The sequence below is a fragment of the Haematobia irritans genome, chromosome 4, assembly GCF_050003625.1.
Source record: "Haematobia irritans isolate KBUSLIRL chromosome 4, ASM5000362v1, whole genome shotgun sequence".
Taxonomy (NCBI): domain Eukaryota; kingdom Metazoa; phylum Arthropoda; class Insecta; order Diptera; family Muscidae; genus Haematobia; species Haematobia irritans.
Genome location: NC_134400.1, coordinates 91,421,073 through 91,443,771, shown reverse-complemented (window position 1 = coordinate 91,443,771; position 22,699 = coordinate 91,421,073). Strand labels below are relative to the sequence as shown.

Below are 22,699 nucleotides of genomic sequence, written 5' to 3'. Positions count from 1 at the left end.
ATCGAATATTTTGTATAATCATTATTTGTATGAAATTCGAGTATGAAAAATCGAATATACGAATTTCGATTAGTAAAAATAATCGGAAATTGATTTTTGATTAAAAGTCAATAATCGAAAAGTCGACAAATCGATTATTGGCTTGCACTATAGATCCCTAATTTGGTTTTAAAAATATTTTCTTTACAATCAAATTTAAATAAATCAGCCACAACATTCTCTACAAACCCCCAATTCCTGCCAAATTTCAAAAGTCCGATGATTGAGTTTTATATATATTTTTTATTAAAGTAATGATTCGACACAGTATTTAAAAATCATAGATCATAATTTCTTTAAATCGCAAAATAAATAACAAAACAAGAAAAATCGAAATAATTAAAGCCATTCTCTAAAGAACGTTTGGCTAGTGTTGATAAATTTGGTTAATTTCTAAAAAGAAATAAATCTAAAAAAAGGCAACAGCGTTTTCGCTGTAACACATTTTCATAAAACCTTTCTTTTTAAAGAAAAGCTACAGTCAAAGTATTTACCAATATAATAGATTAGGGATATTCTAAGAAGATATAGAGTCCAGTCAATATATTCCAAGTAAACACTTTCATATGGAAATCGAATTGAACTGAAAGTATTAACTTCGTGTATGTAATAATATGGGAATATATTACTAGGGTAGAAAGATTTTCAGAAGCTATAGATAGATAGAGAGAGAAGAAATCTAAAATAATAAGATTTTTGGGCGGGATAAATGGCGCAGTTTAAGGTTTCTACAATCTCTTTGAGACCACACAGGATTAGAGTTGGAGATTTAGCTTTCATCCGACCGGAATAGGAAACGACGTTTGCGAGGATCCAATTTGGCACTTAACATACTGCGAGATCTATAGGAACGATTTGATTTTTCCTGTGTGGAAGTTGGATCTACTACCAGCATTGCAGCTTCGGAGGCTACAGCTGAATCACCTTGGCTATCGGTTTGAACTTCAGCATCTACCTTCAAAGGTTCATTCATTCTATGATAAATAGGCATAACAATATCTTCTTGAGATTCTTGAACTTCAGGTTGTGATTGTTCATCGATAGTTTCTTGGGTTTTTGTAGCTTCGTTGGCTTCAGTAGGAATGGCTTCATTTAAAACCTGATCCAATTGCATAGGAGTTTCCATTTCATCTATGGGTTTTTGATCCAAGCGTTCCTTCACTAATTCCACAATATCATCTATGCTCAAGGGTTTATAGCCACCCGCGGTGAACATAGCAGAATTGTCCATTTCTTGTTGAGCTTCCACATTTCCGGATGGCATTTCAACAGGGGTACTATCACTCATTGGTTGTTGTTCTTCTGGTTGAATCATTTCTGGCATAGATTCATCACCAGATGTGGATATAACTTGAACGGGGATTTCATAGGTATCTTGCATAGGCATATGAGACATAATCATATCAGGAACAGAAACTGGTACCATGATGGGTTGCTGAGCATCTACATTGTTTTCAATCGATTTCAAAGAATTCATTTCATTGAGGGTTTCAGCCGAGTCCATTGTCTGAGTTTGGATCTCGTCTTGTGTTTTCATTGTATCCTCAGACATCTCTACGGTTTTATCTTCTTCACCTTCACCGGGTGTTTCAAATATGTTTGGTTGGGAATCCTCATTTTTAATGCCTTCCATTGATTCCTTTGCTTCTTCTCTTACAGTTTCTTCGCCATCTGGATTAATGGGCATTTGCATACCCAGCATTCCAGGTTTCTCATTGGTAAAATCATTTTTCCTGAGGGTGTTGATGAAATCTGCTATCAATTGTTCAGCTTCGGCTGCCATTACGGGGTCGACCGGCTTAAATCCCCCAATGGTTTGTTTTTTACTGTCATCTTCATTAGTTTCTTCGAGCATTTCTTGTACCATCGGATCCGGTTGGCTCATTTCATCGGTGGCTGGCATGGATTCTGGAGCTTCTGCTGGCTTTTCTGCTTCCATTTCTGCAATGGTTTGGATAGGTTCAACATTGGCTGCATCCAACATGGTTGGTTCGGAGTTAACAATGTTCGTTTGTTGTACTTCGGTTTCATCTACTGAAGGTAAATCCGATTTTGTTTCTTCTATTTCCTCAGCGGCAGTAGAGACATCAGTTGCTAATGTTTGAATATTTTCACCTGAAACACCTTCTTCTTCATTAGGAATAGTCATTTCGCTTTCATTCAATTTAGTTGACTCCTCTAGTTCTGTATCCAAATTTTGATTGCCGTCGACTTCTGACGTTGCTTCGCTTTCCACAACAGATTCAGAATCAATATTTTTGTCAGTATTCTCAATAGCAACTTCAGTTTGGATTTCATTCATGGTTACTTCAGGAGTTTCAACTTCACTGTCCTTCGTTTCCTCACTATTATGGACTTCTTCGGACATTTGTGATTCCTGTGCCATTTGGGATGTTTCATCAGCATTTTGATGTTGGCCTTCATTCATGTTTACATCAGGAGTTTCAACTTCACTGACTTTCATTTCATCACTATTATGGACTTCTTCGGACATTTGTGATTCTTGAGCCATTTGGGATGTTTCATCAGCATTTTGAATATCCTCGGCTTTCATAACCTCTTGCTGTGTCTGCATCTCTGTATTTGTATCCTGAGCAGAACTTGTTTGCAATTTCAGGGGCACTTCTTCCACCATTGGTTTCATATCTTCCGCCATTGGTTGCATATTTTCCCCCATTGGTTTCGTATCTTCCGCCATTGGTTGCATATCTTCTACTATTGAAGTTTTTTCAGCACTTTCATTGACAGATTCTTCCACTTTTTGAGATTCTAATTCAGTTTCTTCTTGCTTTTCATCTACAGTAGACTCTTGCACCATTAAATGTTCACTGCTTGATCGATTTTCATCAACATTGGCGTTTGCTCCCACTTTCTCCATATTCGATATTTCTTCTTCCATTACTGTTTGATCTTCAGGTTTCTTCTCTTCCGATTCTGGGATTTCCATAATTTCACTAATAACTGCAGGAATTTCTTCAAAAGCTTCTAAAACTTGAGGGCTCTTTTCATCCATGACACTTTCAGATTTCAATGGAGTTTCAACGGGCGTTTCTTCCTCCATTGCGTTGGGAGTTGCCTCTGGCTTTACGTAAACCTCTTGAGTTTGCGATGACTCAACTTCTGAGTCGGCCATTTGAGATACAGTGTTGCTGTTTGACACCTCAGATTCCATTTGGGAAAAATTCTGTTCAGGTGTCTTGATTTCTTGAGTTTCCGAGGTATTAGGTTCTTCGGTTTTCTTATCTGAATCTTCAGGCTTTCTATTGAACATTGTGGGACGCTTACGTTTCTGATTGAACAAATCAGAGCGTAATGAATTGACATCATTCTGTTGTAAATCTTGAACTTTAGTTTTAAAGCTATTTGGCATAACGGGAACAGGTCTTCTGTTAAACTTTTGAATGGCAGGTTTAATATCGTTCTCTTGCCCAACAGGCTTAAGTTTATCGACATTTGTTTCTACAATTTTTTGGTCTGCATGGATGCCATTCATTTCGGACTGTGATTGAGTATTCTTCCTCAATGGTTTATTTTGAGTTGCATAGGACACAGTTGGTTTCCGGCGATTGGGTTTTTGTACTTTGCTAGCATTCTCCAGGGGTTTTTCTGGAGCAGGTACAATGGGTGCCTCTACTTCGGGTTGGATAGCCACTGTTTCCTTTTCCGCTTCGACAGGGGCTTCATTAGTTTCTTTTTCAGTTTCCGAATCCACCATTCCAAAATTACGATTCAGTTCGTAATAACTTAAAGAATCCTCACAGGAGATTGTCATATCCTCCGGACGCATACATGTAAACGATTCCTTTGAAGAGAAACAATATGGGTATAAGAATTCAGTTCCATTAAAAACACCGGATATTTACCTGACTGAAAACTGTCTCCTCGGGGCAAATAAACGACCAACGGAATGTATTTTCCTTACCATCCGCATAAGTAACAGGCAAGCATACATGGAAGATCTGGCAATCATTATCCACATCGGCATAGTATCCATATGTCTTGTTGGCACAAGAAAAATTGTCTGTGATATCGGAACGTATGGAGGTAGCATTGCTGGGCAATGTCAATGAAGACATAATCATAATTTCAGCAGAACTCGGATCTTCAGCAGCAGCATTTCCTGAGCTTTCAGCCTGGGTGCTCTCCATAGTTGAAGCAGCATCATTATTTCGCTGTTGAAGACCAATAGGAATGTTTTTCTGAAATGAAAATTTAAATTAAATAAATTTGCTAGAAAGTATTCTAACTGCAAAACCGTAGATTTCTAGGTAAAGTCACATATGTTTTGGTTTTGCAAAATTTGGGGATCTCCTTTAAACCGAAAAAAACCCACATTCATAAAATCCGTTTTTATCGCTCTTAATACGGATATTTTACAACTTCGACGATACTGCTTCAATGAAAATTGTTCGCATTGCTTATGACACAATTTTAACCCTTAAATGCGCACTGTATCTTTTAAGAAACAATCAGAAAAAATTTGCTTCGTCTTAAAATTTTGACATAGTTCTACGAAATCGAGTTTGTTGCATTTAAAACATCATAATGCAGTTTTAAAAAATATGTTTCCCGGAAATCTTTAGTATTTCTGTGTAATCTGAAATCAAATTTTGCCCGAAAATTCAAAAACCTATAAATTAGAGAATAATTTACCAGAGATAAAACTAAGTGTAAAAATACCTCTATTCTTTTCAACAATCAAATTGTTTATTTGTTAGTTTAATGCACACTGCACCTTTTAAGATACAACCACTATTTTTGCAAAAAAAAAAAAAAAAAACAAGTATATACGGCCGTAAGTTCGGCCAGGCCGAAGCTTATGTACCCTCCATCATGGATTGCGTAGAAACTTCTTCTAAACACTGCCATCCACAATCGAATTACTTAAGTTGCGGTAACGCTTGCCAATGGCAAGGTAGTAGACATAAAGGTTAGGTTAGGTTAGGTTAAAGTGGCAGCCCGATTAAGATTCAGGCTCACTTAGACTATTCAGTCCATTGTGATACCACATTAACTAAAAGTACCTATTACATATGGGCACTTCTAGTTTTAACCGCTGAACCTTCTTGATTATTTTTCTTTGTTGAACCAACCAGATTGTTCCAAAAAACAGTAGCAGACTGCTTAAGTTAACGTTTTCCAGATCCGCCAGTAATCTGAAGCTATATGCTCCTAAAAGTTGCTTGCGCTTTACACAAAATGCAGGACACTCACACAAGAGGTGTTTAATTGATTCTTTTTCCTCCGCATCATGACAGCTCATACAATAGTCATTATACTTCGCGCCAATAGTTTTTGCAAAATCGCCTATCAGGCAGCGACCCGTTATAGCAGATATCAGGAGTGATATCTGACGTCTCGAGAACATTAGCATATCTAGTGTGCGGTTTAAGTTGAAATGGGGCCATATTTGCTTGGTGTCGTTACAACCCTTGCAATTCTCCCATCGAACATTTGCCATCATAACAGTAGTAGTAGACATAAAAGTTTGACAAAATTTTCTACATAAATAACATTTTAACAAAATTTTCTATAGAAATAAAATTTTCACAAAATTTTCTATAGAAATAAAAATGTTGACAAAATATTCTATAGAAAGAAAATTTTGACAAAAATTTCTACAGAAATAAAATTTTAACAAAATTTTCTATAGAAATAAACTTTTGACAAAATTTTCTATAGAAATAAAATCTTGGTAGATTATTTGTGGCTCGAGTGGCAACCATGATTATGAACCGAATAAAATTTGAACAAAATTTTCTATAGAAATAAAATTTTGACAAAATTTTCTATAGAAATAAAATTTTGAAAATGATGAAAATTTTATTATGAAACGAATAAAATTTTAACAACATTTTCTCTAGAAATAAAATTTTGACAAAATTTTCTATAGAAATAAAATTTTGACAAAATTTTCTATAGAAATAAAATTTTGACAAGTTTGGGACATATATGTTAGAACATATTATGTTTGGGACATAAAATGTTTGTAAATATAATATGCTTAGATGCAAACATATATTAATTTGGAAATAGCCTATAAACATATATGTGTTTAGAAAGAGAGACCTGGAAATTATGCTGCAAGTGAAATAATGGAAATAACCAATTGGCGCCTTAAAAATATATCAACACAAAAAAATCATTAAACTTTTTCACTACCAGTGTATGCCCTAAGGTGAAACATAATATGTTTGAACAATACAAACAATACTTAGTTTGCTCCAATCCTGAAAATATATATGCTTGAAGAAAGATGTGTTTGGGGTATATGTTACAGAAGCGATTTTTTTAGGGTGTAGGATCATCCATCAATTCCCTGCAAAAAAAATTGGAAGTATTTCTAAAACTTTAAAAGCACTTCCAAAAATTATCTCCAAAAAATGTAGGTAATTTTAATTTTTGTTGTTTCAAATAGGTTAAAAACATAGTAAGAAATAAAAAATGGTTCAAATTATTTAATTTTAGTCGAAAAAGTGCTAAATTCATTTCAAGAAAATTGCGAATTTTTGTCAAACTTTTCTGACAAACGTTAGAATGCGTTAAAAATCATAAAAATGTATAAAAATTATTTATTTGTCAAAATATGATAAAATTTTTAAATGCACATCCAAAACACGGAATTCGGATAACACACTGAAAAAGTATTGTCGTGAGGTCAAAGATTTCATGTCTTTAAAATACGAAGGCAAATTTTGCTTAGCATAGAAGACGCATTTCTCTAATATAAAGTTATTTTTCCTTGTCCAATAGCCGATAATCTTTTCAATGAATTCGTATTGTCCTTATAATTAAGTGATTTCACTTAAAAATGGGTATCATAACATGAAAGAAAAAATGTTTGGGCTAAGGTCAACTTGACTTTAATAATTCAGAAAAATTCTTTAAATTTAATGAAATTGTCTTTAAATTTGTTGTCTTTTTGCATTTTGACTACAAAACAAAAAATCGTTCAAATATAGGACATGTTTTTCCACACTTTATTTTAAAGACGTTTTTTACTTGAAACATAGCATAATTTCTACTGGAAGTCGAGTTTTAATTTGGAAAACAAAGTTGTCGTTAAATCGTTTTTAAACGACTTTGATAGCATATGAAGAAAAAAAGCGAAAATAAAATTAAAATTCGCTTCCTAGAAGTAAGTACACAAAACCCAACTTTAAAAGAGAATTGTGTCTTAAAATGATCCTGACATGTATTCTCCGCTTCTTTGGATCGGAATCAATACCAAAATTTTTAAAGTAAAGACAAAATCTTTGGAACCGGGCATGCTTTTTTTCAGTGCACTTTAAGAAGTGATGCAAATACAGTGCAAAGACTGAAATGGTGAACATCCGTCCTATGACAAGCCCATGTTATTCATCGATTCTGCGCCAACATTGCGACGCTTTATTTTGCTGAGTGAAGCTATTCACATAACAACAAATGTCAATTTAAAAAATCAAATTATATTAGATACTTCCAATTAGGAAATTTTTCTTAATTCCCCAAAAACTTAAACCATAGATACAAAACCCTCAAAATAACTCTTAGCCTCTATTTGGAGCATTTTTATCATAAATTCAATATTTCAGTTAAAACATAGATTAAAAATTTTTTATTAATTAAAATATTTTTATTATAAACAAATTTGTCCTTAATATTGTGTATGTTATGTTTCTCTAATTTTAGGTTATATAATCTTGAATATTATGTCAATATTTTTGTCAGTGTGAATTGAAAATATTCAGAAATGCAGATTACTTTCACACATTCGAATCAATTAAACCTTTTTTGAGATGAAGATATGATCCATTGAATTTGTAAAACTACGTGTCAACTGTCCTGTATATCCTCCATTCTATAGTGGATAAGGTTTATAATACAAACATCCTACCTCCCTATCATAGTATCGATTAATTTCATAAATTAAATGGTATATTGATTGTTATTTAATATGGTCCTTACAGTTACAAAACACCATTTGAAATTGCTCAATAATTAACCAATAAAGTTACTTAAAGTCACATGCAGTTGAAAGTCGAAGGTTGGGTAAAAATTGAATACCACGTATATATTATTTTCAGTGTACTTGTTATTGATGTAGGTCGGATGATATCACAAATCGGACCACTTTTAGCTATAGCCTCCATTTTAACCGGCCCCAGATTTGACTTTCGGAGTGTTTTGGAAGAACAGATTTCATCCTTTTGAAATTACCATGTGGTATCGGATGATATTTATAGACTCTATATAAACCGATGAAAATTTAAAATAGTCTATATAAGTATTTAATCTAATCTTCTTCTTTTCGACTTCCTATGAACTAACTTTTTAGTATACTTCGCCATCTGTAATTATTACCACAACCCAAATAATTGATAGTCTTTAGTCGAACTTTGTACGCAATTTATGGTGATGGGTACATAAGATTCGGCCTGACCTAACTTTCGGCCGAATATACAAAAATTACCATTTTCACTTTTTCATCCTAAAAACATGTAAGGAAAGTCTAAAGTCGGGAGGGGCCGACTATATTATACACTACACCACTTTGTAGATCTCAATTTTCGATACCATATCACATCCGTCAAATGTGTTGGGTGCTATATATAAAGGTTTGTCCCAAATACATACATTTAAATATCACTCGATCTGGACAGAATTTGATAGACTTCTACAAAATCTATAGACTCAAAATTTAAGTCGGCTAATGCACTAGGGGTGGAACACAATGTTAGTAAAAAACCCGATTTCAACCAAATTGGGCACGCATAGCTACAACGCTAATTCTACTCCCTGTGCAAAATTTCAACTAAATCGGAGTAAAAAATTGTCCTCTGTGGTCATATGAGTGTAAATCGGGCGAAAGTTATATATGGGAGCTATATATAAATCTGAACCAACTTCAATCAAATTTGGCACGCATAGCTATAATGCTAAATCTACTCCCTGTGCAAAATTTCAACCAAATTGGGCCAAAACTCTGGCTATTAGAACCATATTAGTCCATATCGGGCGAACGATATATATGGGAGCTATATCTAAATCTGAAGCGATTTCAATCAAATTTTGCACACTTGACTATATGACTAAGTGTTATGTTTGTACAAAATTTCAAGCAAATCGGTATAAAACTCTGGCTGCTGGGTCCATATTAGTTCATATCGGGCGAAAGATACATATGGGAGCTATATCTAAATCTGAACCGATTTCTTCCAAAATCAATAGGGTTCTATTCTGACCCAAATTAGGAACATGTGCCAAATTTGAAGGCGATTGGACTTAAATTGCGACCTAGACTTTAATCACAAGAATGTGTTCACAGACAGGCGGACGGACGGACAGACGGACATGGTTATATCGACTCAGGGACCCACCCTGAGCATTATTGCCAAAGACACAATGTGTCTATCCTTCTGGGTGTTACAAACATATGCACTAACTTATAATACGCTGTTCCACAGTGTGGCGCAGGGTATAATCATCACTTGATCGCAAAAATCAGCCCAAACTCATCGGAAATCCAAACCTACGTAAGACATAATTGGTACGCATGATAACCATTTCCTTGTGATTTGGGCCATGGCTAGAAAAATATCATGTTGGCATCCTTCATTGAAGACGACTGATCTCCTTGAGACAGATAATAACAGAACATAGGTCTAATAAGAAACACAATCGTTTCTTACTGCAATCATACGATACCTTAGGGTGCAAAATAAGCACAAACTAACAAAAATAAATTTCTCTTCTGTTCTAGTTACTATGAATTGAAGACGCATAAAGTGAAATTTCAATTTCAGTCGCTTCGCGATTGTGGCAATAGTAATGAATAATTTCGACGCTGGTTAGTATCAGTATCGATACAAAAATTGCTATGAAGCATTTCAAGTGCGTTTGCACAAAATGTAAATGTCTATGGCTTTCGCTTAGAAATTTTTGATGGTAATTGTGAGCGTGCTTGCTCGAAAATTCGTGTGGTCAGACATAATTCGATGAATCGTCATTGACATTACATTGACTATGCGTCTGCTCTGTTGCACCTGCGCATTTCCTATCTTAAACATTTGTAAGCCTTATTGACTGATTTCAGTCGTAGACCAGTAGACGGTGGTGTAATAAAATTGAACTTTTGCTGTTGTCATTTTTGGATAGCATGAAATATTATCACATACAATTTTGAAAGCCTAATTGAGACCACGTCGAAATGACTGTGTGTTAATATTGGTTCGTTGCATATTAATTAATTGTATTTTATCCATTGAAGATATTAGATTGTTAAATAATTTTATTGCTTCTTTGGATATTTTGGTGTTTCCATGATTAATACTTCCATGTAGTTTTATTTATATACATGCATATTATACATAAAAAATATGTATACAAATATTTTAATAGTAATATACGTTTCAATGTGATATGCAATGTTGTTTTTCTTGGAATTTTCCTTTTCCGGGATAGCGGATTTTTTTTTCAAATTTCCCGTAGAATCCCGCTCAAAGAAAGACTTTCTTTGATATGGTGTAAATTGTACATATTTGAACGAAATGAAAGTAGCCTAAGGAGCACTTTCGAAATATCTGTATACCGTTTTTGCAAAATACTCTTATCGTGATATAATATATCTAATATAAGCTAAAAACGTTTGCTGTTTTGCCTGTGTCAACGCATTCTTTTTCGATTTCTCTTAAATATTTGCCCAGTGTGAAGTCCTGGAAACCTAACTTGGAATTTTTTCTACCATCAACAAGTAAGGAAAGTCTAAAAACGGACGGGTCTGACTACACTATACCCTTCATCACTTTTTAAACCTACCCAGCAAAAAAATCGTCGCCAAAAAAGTAGTGAAAATGTTCTTTTTGGATCCGGAAGTGGTGCCAAATTGACGCAGAAGCGTTGAATTTAGCATGGGCTTGTCATAGGATGGATGTCCACCATTTCAACAGCCGGTGCACTGAATTTGCATCACTTCTTAAGGTGTGAGGCGAATTCAGTGTTTTGGATGTGAATTAGGAAATTTTGTGATATTATGACAAATAAATAATTTTTGAAAACTTTTTATGATTTTTTTATGCGTTATTTCGGGAACATCTGTCATCAAATATTTTCCAAAATTCGTAATTTTTCTAGAAAGAATTTAGCATTTTTTCGGCAAAATTCTAAAAATTTTGTACTATTTTATTTATTCTTAATCTGTTTTTAACCCATTAGAAACAACAAAAAAAAAATAAATTTCCCATTATAAATATGAAAAAAGCGAGTTATAAAAAAATTGATTCAAATGAACTTCCTGTGCAGTTAATATAAAGAACATCTTTGGGAGGGCATTTTTGGAAGTTTTTTTAAAGCTGTTCTTTGAAAAGAACTTCCAACTTTTTTTGCTGGGTACATCTTGAAATCCTTCATGTTTGTTGGAAGCTATATAATATATATATATAATTCACATATACATATATTTAAATCTGAACAAATTTGGACAAACTATTTTACACTTCTACAAAATCTCTCGACTTAAATATTTAAATCAGTTAACGCTCTGGGACGAAACACAATGTTAGAAAAAACTATATATGAAATATTACAAGCTAAAGCAATTTTTATTAAATTTCGTAAAAGTGCATTCACAGAAAAAAAGTTAGCGTCAGTTTAAATACGCACTTTATTTTTCTGTAACTTATTTTTATTGAAAAAAAAAATGTTTGTAGTTAAATTTTATTATTTTTTACGAAATTTTCCACAGCCCAAAGAAATTTTCGCTTTTTGTTTTCAAGTATATCACGAACATTTTATGAACTAAACATGGGTATAAAGTTCATGGACTGTACACATATATTCAATATGAACTAAAGCAAAAGGAAATTTTCATATGATTCCCAAAAATAGAAAGAATGAACTGCTTTATTGTTAAAATATGGTCATGAGTTAGCGCAAATGATTTCGTTATTTACTTTTAATTCATGTTTTCTTCTATGAGGGTGTAATTTCGTGAATTGCAGTTAAAAAGTAAAAGTAAATTTGCCTAACTTTGTCGAAACCTCAAAATGTTGAGTACAATTTAGTTCAATGAGGTAGTTCCGTCTTTCTATAAAACAGTTTACTTTTTGCGGTGTTTATGCTTTATCGGGCGATACATATATGTTATATATAAAGGGTGATTTGTTAAGAGCTTGATAACTTTTTTTTTTTAAAAACGCATAAAATTTGCAAAATCTCATCGGTTCTTTATTTGAAACGTTAGATTGGTCCATGACATTTACTTTTTGAAGATAATTTCATTTAAATGTTGACCGCGGCTGCGTCTTAGGTGGTCCATTCGGAAAGTCCAATTTTGGGCAACTTTTTCGAGCATTTCGGCCGGAATAGCCCGAATTTCTTCGGAAATGTTGTCTTCCAAAGCTGGAATAGTTGCTGGCTTATTTCTGTAGACTTTAGACTTGACGTAGCCCCACAAAAAATAGTCTAAAGGCGTCAAATCGCATGATCTTGGTGGCCGACTTACCGGTCCATTTCTTGAGATGAATTGTTCTCCGAAGTTTTCCCTCAAAATGGCCATAGAATCGCGAGCTGTGTGGCATGTAGCGCCATCTTGTTGAAACCACATGTCAACCGAGTTCAGTTCTTCCATTTTTGGCAACAAAAAGTTTGTTAGCATCGAACGATAGCGATCGCCATTCACCGTAACGTTGCGTCCAACAGCATCTTTGAAAAAATACGGTCCAATGATTCCACCAGCGTACAAACCACACCAAACAGTGCATTTTTCGGGATGCATGGGCAGTTCTTGAACGGCTTCTGGTTGCTCTTCACTCCAAATGCGGCAATTTTGCTTATTTACGTAGCCATACAACCAGAAATGAGCCTCATCGCTGAACAAAATTTGTCGATAAAAAAGCGGATTTTCTGCCAACTTTTCTAGGGCCCCTTCACTGAAAATTCGACGTTGTGGCAGATCGTTCGGCTTCAGTTCTTGCACGAGCTGTATTTTATACGGTTTTACACCAAGATCTTTGCGTAAAATCTTCCATGTGGTCGAATAACACAAACCCAATTGCTGCGAATGGCGACGAATCGACATTTCACGGTCTTCAGCAACACTCTCAGAAACAGACGCAATATTCTCTTCTGTACGTACTGTACGCATTCGTGTGGTTGGTTTAATGTCCAATAAAGTAAACTGAGTGCGAAACTTGGTCACAATCGCATTAATTGTTTGCTCACTTGGTCGATTATGTAGACCATAAATCGGACGTAAAGCGCGAAACACATTTCGAACCGAACACTGATTTTGGTAATAAAATTCAATGATTTGCAAGCGTTGCTCGTTAGTAAGTCTATTCATGATGAAATGTCAAAGCATACTGAGCATCTTTCTCTTTGACACCATGTCTGAAATCCCACGTGATCTGTCAAATACTAATGCATGAAACTCCTAACCTCAAAAGAATCACCCTTTATTACAAATTTAGATAAAATTGAGCCATTCAATTGATACTTAAAAGTGGCGATTTTACACAGATATAGGCTAGATCTCACCAAATCGGGAGAAATATACATAAGTTGGAGCCTTATCTAAATCTTAGCCGATTCTGTGGAAATTCTGTTATTACGGTGAGTACACTGAAAAAAGCGTGCCCGATTCCAAAGATTTTGTCTTTACTTCAAAAATTTTGGTATTGATTCCGAGCCAAAGAAGAGGAGAATACAAGTAAGGATACTTTTAAGACACAATTCTCTTTTAAATGTGTGGGTTTTGTGTATTTGACTCTATGAAGCAAATTTTAATTTTTCGCTTTTTCAGCTTTTTTCATATGCTATAAAAAGTCAGTTAAAAACAAGACTTCCAGTAGAAATTATGCTATGTTTCAAGTAAAAACGTCTTTAAAATAAAGTGTTGAAAAACATGTCCTATTTTTTTAACGATTTTTGCTTTGTACTCAAAATGCAAAAATGCAACAAATTTAAAGACAATTTCATTAATTTTAAAGAATTTTTCTGAATTATTAAAGTCAAGTTGACCTTAGCCCAAACATTTTTTCTTTCATGTTATGATACCCATTTTTAAGTGAAATCACTTAATTATAAGGACAATACGACTTCATTGAAAAGTTTATCGGCTTTTGAACAAGGAAAAAAAACTTTATATTAGAGAAATGCGTCATCTATGCTAAGCAAAATTTGCATTCATATTTTAAAGACATAAAAGACCTCACGTCAATATTTTTTTCAGTGTAGGATATGATTACAACGTGGTGAAATCATTACTGAAATTGTGTATAAAATGTGGGTATTCTGGCCATTTTTATCTACATCTACAATATCAAGTCAATTGGGATAAAATCCCGTTGAAATTGCAAAATTTCAAGTATTTTCGAATGAAGCTTTAGCCTCTGCACTAAAAATGCCCGGTTCCAAAGATTTTGTCTTTACACTAATGATTTTGGTATTGATTCCGAGTCAAAAAAGCGGAGAATTAAATTAAGGACGCATTTAAAACTCAATTCTCTTTTAAATTCGAGTTTTGCGTACTTGATTCTAGAAAACAAATTTTTATTTATTTATTTTTCCAGCTTTTTTCTTCATGTGCTATCAAAGTCCTTTAAAAACGTGGTAATGAAAACTTAAGTTTCTTAATTTAGATTCGACTAAAAGTAGAAATATGGCTATGATCCAAGTAAAAACGTCTTTAAAATAAAGCGTTAAAAAACAACTGCCATTTTTAAACGCTGTTTGCTTTGCAGCCAATATGCAAAAAATCAACAAATTTAAAGTCGATTTCATTAATTTTGAGATATTTGCAGAAGTATTAAAGCCAAGTTGACCTTAATAAAAGGAAAATTTTCTTCATGTTAGGATACCCAATTTTAAGTAAAATCTCTTAACTATAAGGACAAGATGACTTCATTGAAAAGTTTATCGACTTCTGGACAAGGAAAAAAACTTCATATCAGGAAATGCGTCTTCTATGCTAAGCAAAATTAGCATTCGTATTTTATTCGTATTTTAAATACATGATATCTTTGGCTTCAAGGCAATATTTTTTTCAATGTGGCCATATGAATATAAATCGAGACTGACAAAACATTCGGATGTACGAAATATGAACACGTGCGCAGCTTGTGTGACATGTGTGACAGTACACTAATAAAAATTCTGTCGTGAGGTCAAAGATTTCATTTTCTTAAAATACAAATGCGAATTTTACTTAGCATAGAATTAACCCTTCGCCTACCAATGTGTATTACAGAGGACATTTGGAAATGGAACCACAGTCTAATTTTGATTTGTCTTTCAATGTTAAGTAGGGACTGTTTCTTAAATATGTTACGCTATTAATATATTCTACATTGGTGGTTACTAAGATCATTTTTATGATAGTTTTTACAATCAATGAAAAATGGATAAGTTTGAGATCGTTTTTATGTTATACGTCTCTAGTAGGGGTTTCTTTTTCCCGGACTTTTTCCACTCCCGGGAAAAGCGGGAATTTTTTCGAATTTCCCTGGATCCCGGCCAAAGGGAAACCTGTTTCGATGTGGCATATATTTAGACATTTGAATAAAATTAGAAATCGCCTAAAGCTACGGTTATAAGGCGCTGCCTGGACATTTACCAATGTATATTATGTTAATCTCTTCCATCAGCCATAAATCATACTAACATAAGAAATATTTTCTAATACACAAAATGCAAAAAAAACTTTTACAATGGTTAGGTTAGGTATAGGGTCACTTAGACTATTCAGTCCATTGTGATACAACAGTGTTCTTCTTCTCTCTTATCACTGAGTGCTGCCTAGTCCGAACGTTTACAATGGTTGCAATGGAAAGTATCTTCCGGTGTAGTGGGAAGATAAACACAGTCACTATATTTCAATATATGCACGTATTCAGTCTATATTTCTAAAAAGAATACATCATCTAAATTTGAAATTAAAGTAACTGTCCAAAGTTTCCATTTTCAAATTTCACAAACACATCCCTTCAATAATTATGAAAATATTTTGAAATTATGCAATTATGCAAAAGTGTTTATATAACGCAAATGACCCATTCTGTATAAGGGTTTATTTAGTCTACCAGGCTATGAAATTTCGGTTTACAGAAATATGACGATAATAAATTTGGAAGAACAACCTTCTTTTAAACATTTTGGAGTCCGTTAGAATCTGGGCTAGAACCCACGACTATTTATATCGGACAAGGAGACTATTACTATAATCATATTTGAATATGGTACAAATAGGATAATTGACTCAAACTCTAATAAAATTGGATTTGAAATTCCTTATTTACAAAGAAAATGACAGTTGAAAAATATTTAAAGTTTATTTTGGAAGTGTAGTGGTGCTAAAAATAATATTTTTACAGAATTTATCACTCCACTTTATATAAGATACTGGATATTGGAATTCCTGCACTTAAGAAAAGCGGGAGCGACAAAATAGCGAATGACTTTAATATTTTTTGCACACGTTAATAAATTAATTTAAAAAATGAGGAAAAATTATACACAAATGAAGCATAATGATTAACTAAAATCGTGTCTCCCGCAAAGTAGTTAAGAATTTCTTAAATATTGTAAATTTTACCAACAATTCGCCCATCTTGAACTTCGCACGGCACTAAAGGCATTCTTGCAATTTTTAACTCCAATTTTTTCCTTCAAACTATAAAATTTTCTTTAACAAGTGAAAAAAATTAATTATGTCTAATAAATTTTCTTGAATTTTGTCGAAAAATATTTACTTATTTTTGTGATATCGGCGTGATGTCAGCGTTTGTAATACTGTTTAGTTAAAATTTTCTAAAAATAATCTAAATTTTCTAAAATTAAAGAACATTTTTCTTCCTGGTGGGTTCACTGTTTTTTCAGTGTAAGGAACTTGTACAAAGCTATTTTGTCCTTATAGAACGTTTAATAAAGTCAACGGATAGTATCATAATCAATTACAATAATTCAACTACAAAACAATTAACCATTTCTGACGTCAATCATAGCTGAGCACTATCACCAATATTTTTTTCAATTAAAATTTTAATTAAATTTGGAAACATATTTAATTAAAAATCAATCACAAAAATTAGTTAAATAAATTTTATATTTTGTTTTTTTTTTTTAATTTCGCACAATTTAATTTTTGTATTTGAAAATTTTCAATTAAAAATTAATTGTATCATTTTAGTTCGTTATTTAGGGCAAAACGTAATTTTTGTCGGTGTAATGGAACATTATACCACATGTGTGGCTTGTACTCATGTTTTAAGATTTAACAAAGAATCGGTATACATATTTCGTAGACATCACGTCAACTCTCATTGAATGTATTAACTTATCCCACCACGTTCGTATTCTCAATTCTTTTATATATTTTCTTTCTCTAACCATAAAATAGTACTTTAGTATTTATTTATATAAGTTTCCGTCAAAAAGAAATCTCGAAATCCTCGTACAATCATTTTGAACTTCCGAATTGAATTTGTCATACAATGTTGCCACTTACAATCTTGTAAATGATTCTTTTCGTCTGTTAAACCTTAAGCCAATGTTGAACGTGGCAATCAATCATCAGCTTGGGAAGACAATTGTAAGGAGTGTGTATGCAAATGTTCTTCTATTTGCAATGCAATATTTCTTCATTTAACCAACTTCACTAGACACTCAATGTAATGCACTACCATTATTCGACCATAGTTACCAAATAATGCAACCTTTTTTCTTGCAGTCCATAGAGCGACAAATAATAAAAATTCTCACGTATGGCCTTTTTTATTAGCGGGTCTCTAGATGTGTGCCTTGAATTTTAATTCACCCACTATGCCTACCACATGGACATATAACAAACGAATCCAACTAACGACGAAATAAGGAAAAGAAAGGAAATTTGGAAGAAAAGTGCCGGTAGAAAACCAAGTGTATAAACATTTTTAAGATTGGTGGAACTCTGTAACAAAATGAATGGCAAGAACAGTTTATAGGAATTACTTCCGTAGAAAAATATTTAGTGAGCATTGCACTGAAAAAAATATTGTCGTGAGGTCAAAGATTTCATGTCTTTAAAATACGAATACAAATTTTGCTTAGCATAGAAGACGCATTTCTCTAAAACAAAGTTATTTTCCTTGTCCAAAAGTCGATAAACTTTTCAATGAAGTCGTATTGTCCTTATAATTAAGTGATTTGACTTTAAAATGGGTATCTTAACATGAAAGAAAAAATTTATAGGCTAAGATCAACTTGACTTTAATAATTCAGAAAAATTCTTTAAATTTAATGAAATTGTCTTTAAATTTGTTGTCTTTTTGCATTTTGACTACAAAGCAAAAAATCGTTCAAATATAGGACATGTTTTTCAAAACTTTATTTTAAAGAAGTTTTTTACTTCAAACATAGCATAATTTCTACTGGAAGTCGAGTCCAAATTTGGAAAATAAAGTTGCCATTAGCTCGTTTTTAAAGGACTTTGATAGCATATGAAGAAAAAAAGCTGAGAAAGCGAAAAATTAAAATTTGCTTCCCAGATGCAAGTACACAAAACCTAAATTTAAAAGAGAATTGTGTCTTAAAAGTATCCTTACTTGTATTCTCCGCTTCTTTGGCTCGGAATCAATACCAAATTTTTTAAAGTAAAGACAAAATCTTTGGAACCGAGTATGCTTTTTTTCAGTGTGGATAGCAACCGGTTTATATCAGATGGCTGCGGCTTGCAATGATAAAAACGGATATCTAGATGGGTGAAAATTTTGCTGTAGAAAATCGTCTTAGTATCTCTTACCGATTCTAGTTAAAAATTTAAGTCTGACAGTTAGTGTTTGACAGATGCGTTCTGTCGGATTCTACACTAAAAAAGTTTACTTCGATCTAAAGTTTTTGACTGTCATAAAAACATTTTGCCATAGAGTGCAATCCTAAAACGCGGCATTGTTGAAAATAAAGACAGAATTTGAGCAGTACTTCTTTAAATTAATTTAATATAGATAAATAATTTAAAAATTTTTTAAATTTTAAAAATGTAACAAATAATAAATAGTAAATAAATAATAAAATATATGTTTTTTTTTATATTAAGGAACATTTGCCTTACTTCAAATACATACGACATTAACAAAGCGACACACAAGTGTATATAAACTCTCGGTCATATACACTTGTTGTAATATGCAGTATGAAAGTCTATGATCCTTACATTTTATCAAACACTTTTACTAGAGCCAAAACAAACACAAAAAACAAAAGACTTAAGAAGCAAACGTTTTTTTTTTTGGCATGAGTTAAAATTTACCAATCATTTCGTTTTCGGACCGTATATGTTTCAGTGTAAATATTAACCACACTGAACAAAATATTGAACATGATATTAAAGATTACGCAAACTAAATTTTACGATGTGGAATTTAAGGACAAATTTCTTTAAAATAATGAAATTTTAATTAAAATTAAGTTTATAATTTTAGATTCAAAAATTTTTTGTATTAAATTTAAGACACAAATCTGGATCAATTTTATTAATCAAAAAAAATTTCGTTGGTTCGGCATCAATATCAAAATCCTTAAGGGAAGGCCAAAATCTTTGGATCCAAGTAAACTTTTTTTGAGTGCAGAGACAAACTTATTTTTTGTATTTTTACCTTGGTGGCTGCGATGACTAAATTCATACATCTTGGTCTCGGAAAACCGAAAAGTTGAAAAGAGTTTCGAAAAGTCTGCCCATCCTCAACGAGTAGCTGTTTGATGCAGTCCTGAGAGGTCATTGGACCTTACAACCACATTGGTTATGTAAAATATCATGACATGGTTGATTTCTGATTTGATTTCTTTAGCTTTCTGAAAGCTTATTTTTCGTATCGGCTTCATGATGTACCTTTAGAACCTTCCCTCACAATCGGTTCTTACCAGAAATTTCCAGAAATATTTTCCCGTCACTATGTTAAGTTAATTTTATATATTGGCAAAAAAAACTATGTTCTATTTGATTTTAGTAGATATATCCGATATCTTAATTAATCTCGCCATTTTTGGAATTTTTCTTAGTGAAAATAAAATAAAATATGATACCTAGCAACTATGGCAAAGGAAATCCAATATATTAAATAATATATGCATAGTGAATAGGGCATGTGCCATATTAGATAGGTCTTGTCGAATATGCAAATCAAACTTAAGTAGTTGATTTTCCATCTGTCACAATCTACATCCACACAAAAGTGAATGAGGTGGTAATATATTGAATGTCATCCTTACGGTAGATATGGTTCTGTCGAACTTTTGCTTATATACACTTGTTTTCTGCCTATTTCTCTTTAATCCTTATAAGTCATGAAAATTTTTACTACAGTGAATTATATTAGACTCTTCCCATTGCATACGAAAAAACAAAAGACTTAAGAAACAAACGTTCACAAGACGTATATTCATGTTATTTTAGAGAAGAATACGTTGGGTTAAAGGTGTTAGAATTAACCAATCACTTCTCAGACCATCATTTCCAATAATTTCATTTTTTTTTCAACGAATAATGACATTAAAAATGTTGAGAGTACTGCTCAACTTAATGGTGTTTTTCATTTGAAATCTTACCTTTAAGCCCACTGGACCTGCAAGGCAATATCCACATATGCTCAGCAGCAATAAAATACTATATCTCCACATGGTTTTTGTTTTTCAGAAAATCAAATAAGTTCAGAGAAAGGGTTTAGATTTTGTTGTTTGGCACTTTAGCAATTGTATGTTTTGTAAAGGGTTTCTTTTTAAACTATGGTTTTATAATAATGCACACAATTTATTTGGTTTCTTTTTATTTGATCTATTTTTCTGTCACTATTTTTCATCACTTGTAATTGTTATCCGTGTAATCCTTATATGGTCTATTGATGCATTTTTTTGGATGGCTGGCTGTTTGTTTAATTGATTGAAATAATTTGGTGATATGGGATCAGTCCAAAGCTTGCACTCGCAACACCTGTGTGTGAGGCTCCGTTGGCTGAATAATGCTAACTGCGAACATTGAAGGCGTGTGGGCCCCCATTTATATTCTTTACTTTGATTTATTAAGAATTCAACTGAGGAAGAGGCTCTCGTACAAAAACAACTACATGTCAGGCACCGTAAGCGGGCACCTGGTCATGACGTCGATGTATGTAACAACACTACACACTTGCTGCCACAACGGTTTTATGAGACTGAAGACATTCAGCAAGCCACTCAAACATACGCACTATGCGTTGTAGCCACATACAAGAACAGCAGCGTCAGCAACAACACCATCGCCAATAATATTGGCCCAAGAGACAATCACCCTAGCCATGACAATTGATTAGAGAAAGAAACCAATAAAGAGTGGGAATGAACAAACCATTCGATAACTGTTGGCGCCTAATATTTTTCATTTACCGTTTTTACATATTTCTCTCATGTAAATAGAGAGACAGTTAACACTGAGAGAGTTACGAGTACATGTTTATCATTGGCAAATTTTAAACTGAATAACAAGAAGACAAATGTCGGTCGAGCATTATACCCCACGATCATTCATAATGCTAATCTACACAAAACGAAAAGGTACTTTCCTGTGGAATACAATATTAGACAAACAAAATCGCTCCTTATTGTAAAGTATTTTCTTAAAGAGCTAGTACATTTGAATTTATGACAACTCAGTAAACACGTTCTACCAACAAAGTGGTTTGGATCGCAAATTTTGTGATCTGGAACTAGTGCAAATTTTAGCAGTCTCCAATGAAGTTTTTTTTGTTTTTTTTTTTTTAACATATATTCCAGATATGTTCGGTAAAATTTTCAACATTACATTGTAGTATATTAAATTTTGAACTGTAAAATGTGTCTTATTCACGACCTAAAGTCAAAAAAGAACAGTGTTTGATATAAACGAAATGGACTGTGTCGTTGTTTCAAAAATAACTTTTTTTATTGAAAAAATAAAAATGTTGTAACAAACGAATTTTTTTGGTGATAAAACTTTAAAATTTTCGAAGCAATTCAAAAAACTCTAACAAAAGAAAAACGTTTTCGGTACACGTTTTCCAAACGGGTTTTTCTTTGCGTGTAGAAACTTCTACTAAAGACTATCGAATTACTTGGGTTGTGGTTATACTAGCCCATGGCAAGGTATCCTAAAACTTCTTAACTTCGTTTCCTAAATTGACAAAAAAAGTATATATAGGGATGTCTACAAACAATTACGAACCGATAATTAGAGAGCCGGATTTGAAATATGGGGGTAGCTTTATATGGACCTATATCAGGGTTGGCCTGTCGCAAACTGTGGCGACATACGTTTACGACGGTATAATACGTATGTTGTATGTTCGTTTATCCAATGTAATTTTAGATAAACGAAATTGTGAAGCAAAAATTCTTTTATATTGTATTTATTCAAAACTTTACATCTCTCATTATGGACCACGCAATTTGTTTCTGCAGAAATTTGTGAGAGGTTAATTATGAGTGAGTACCGACCATCACGTTTACTGCACCATCCAGTAGTTCATAGTAATTCAGTAGTTCATTGAACCTGGGTCTGTTGGCACTATAACAGAACGCCTTAGCACACTCAGCCACAAACGCCATTGAAAATGATGCATTCAAATCTTTGTGATATGAACCTAATACCACGGCATGACATTCTAACTACTTCCTGAGACGTTCTTTATTATTATGAATG

At 33.0% G+C, this 22,699-nt stretch overlaps 1 protein-coding gene across 1 annotated transcript; it reads right to left on the bottom strand.

Moving 5' to 3' along the window:
- Positions 1-262: 262 nt before the first annotated feature.
- Positions 263-21,002, bottom strand: LOC142236012 (uncharacterized). Its single transcript, XM_075307262.1, has 3 exons — positions 20,596-21,002; positions 3,903-4,238; positions 263-3,841 (listed from the first exon to the last, which is right to left on the bottom strand). Exons 1-3 carry the CDS (start codon positions 20,665-20,667, stop codon positions 809-811), a joined length of 3,441 nt encoding a protein of 1,146 aa, XP_075163377.1. The 5' UTR covers positions 20,668-21,002; the 3' UTR covers positions 263-808.
- Between the last annotated feature and the right edge of the window lie 1,697 nt (positions 21,003-22,699).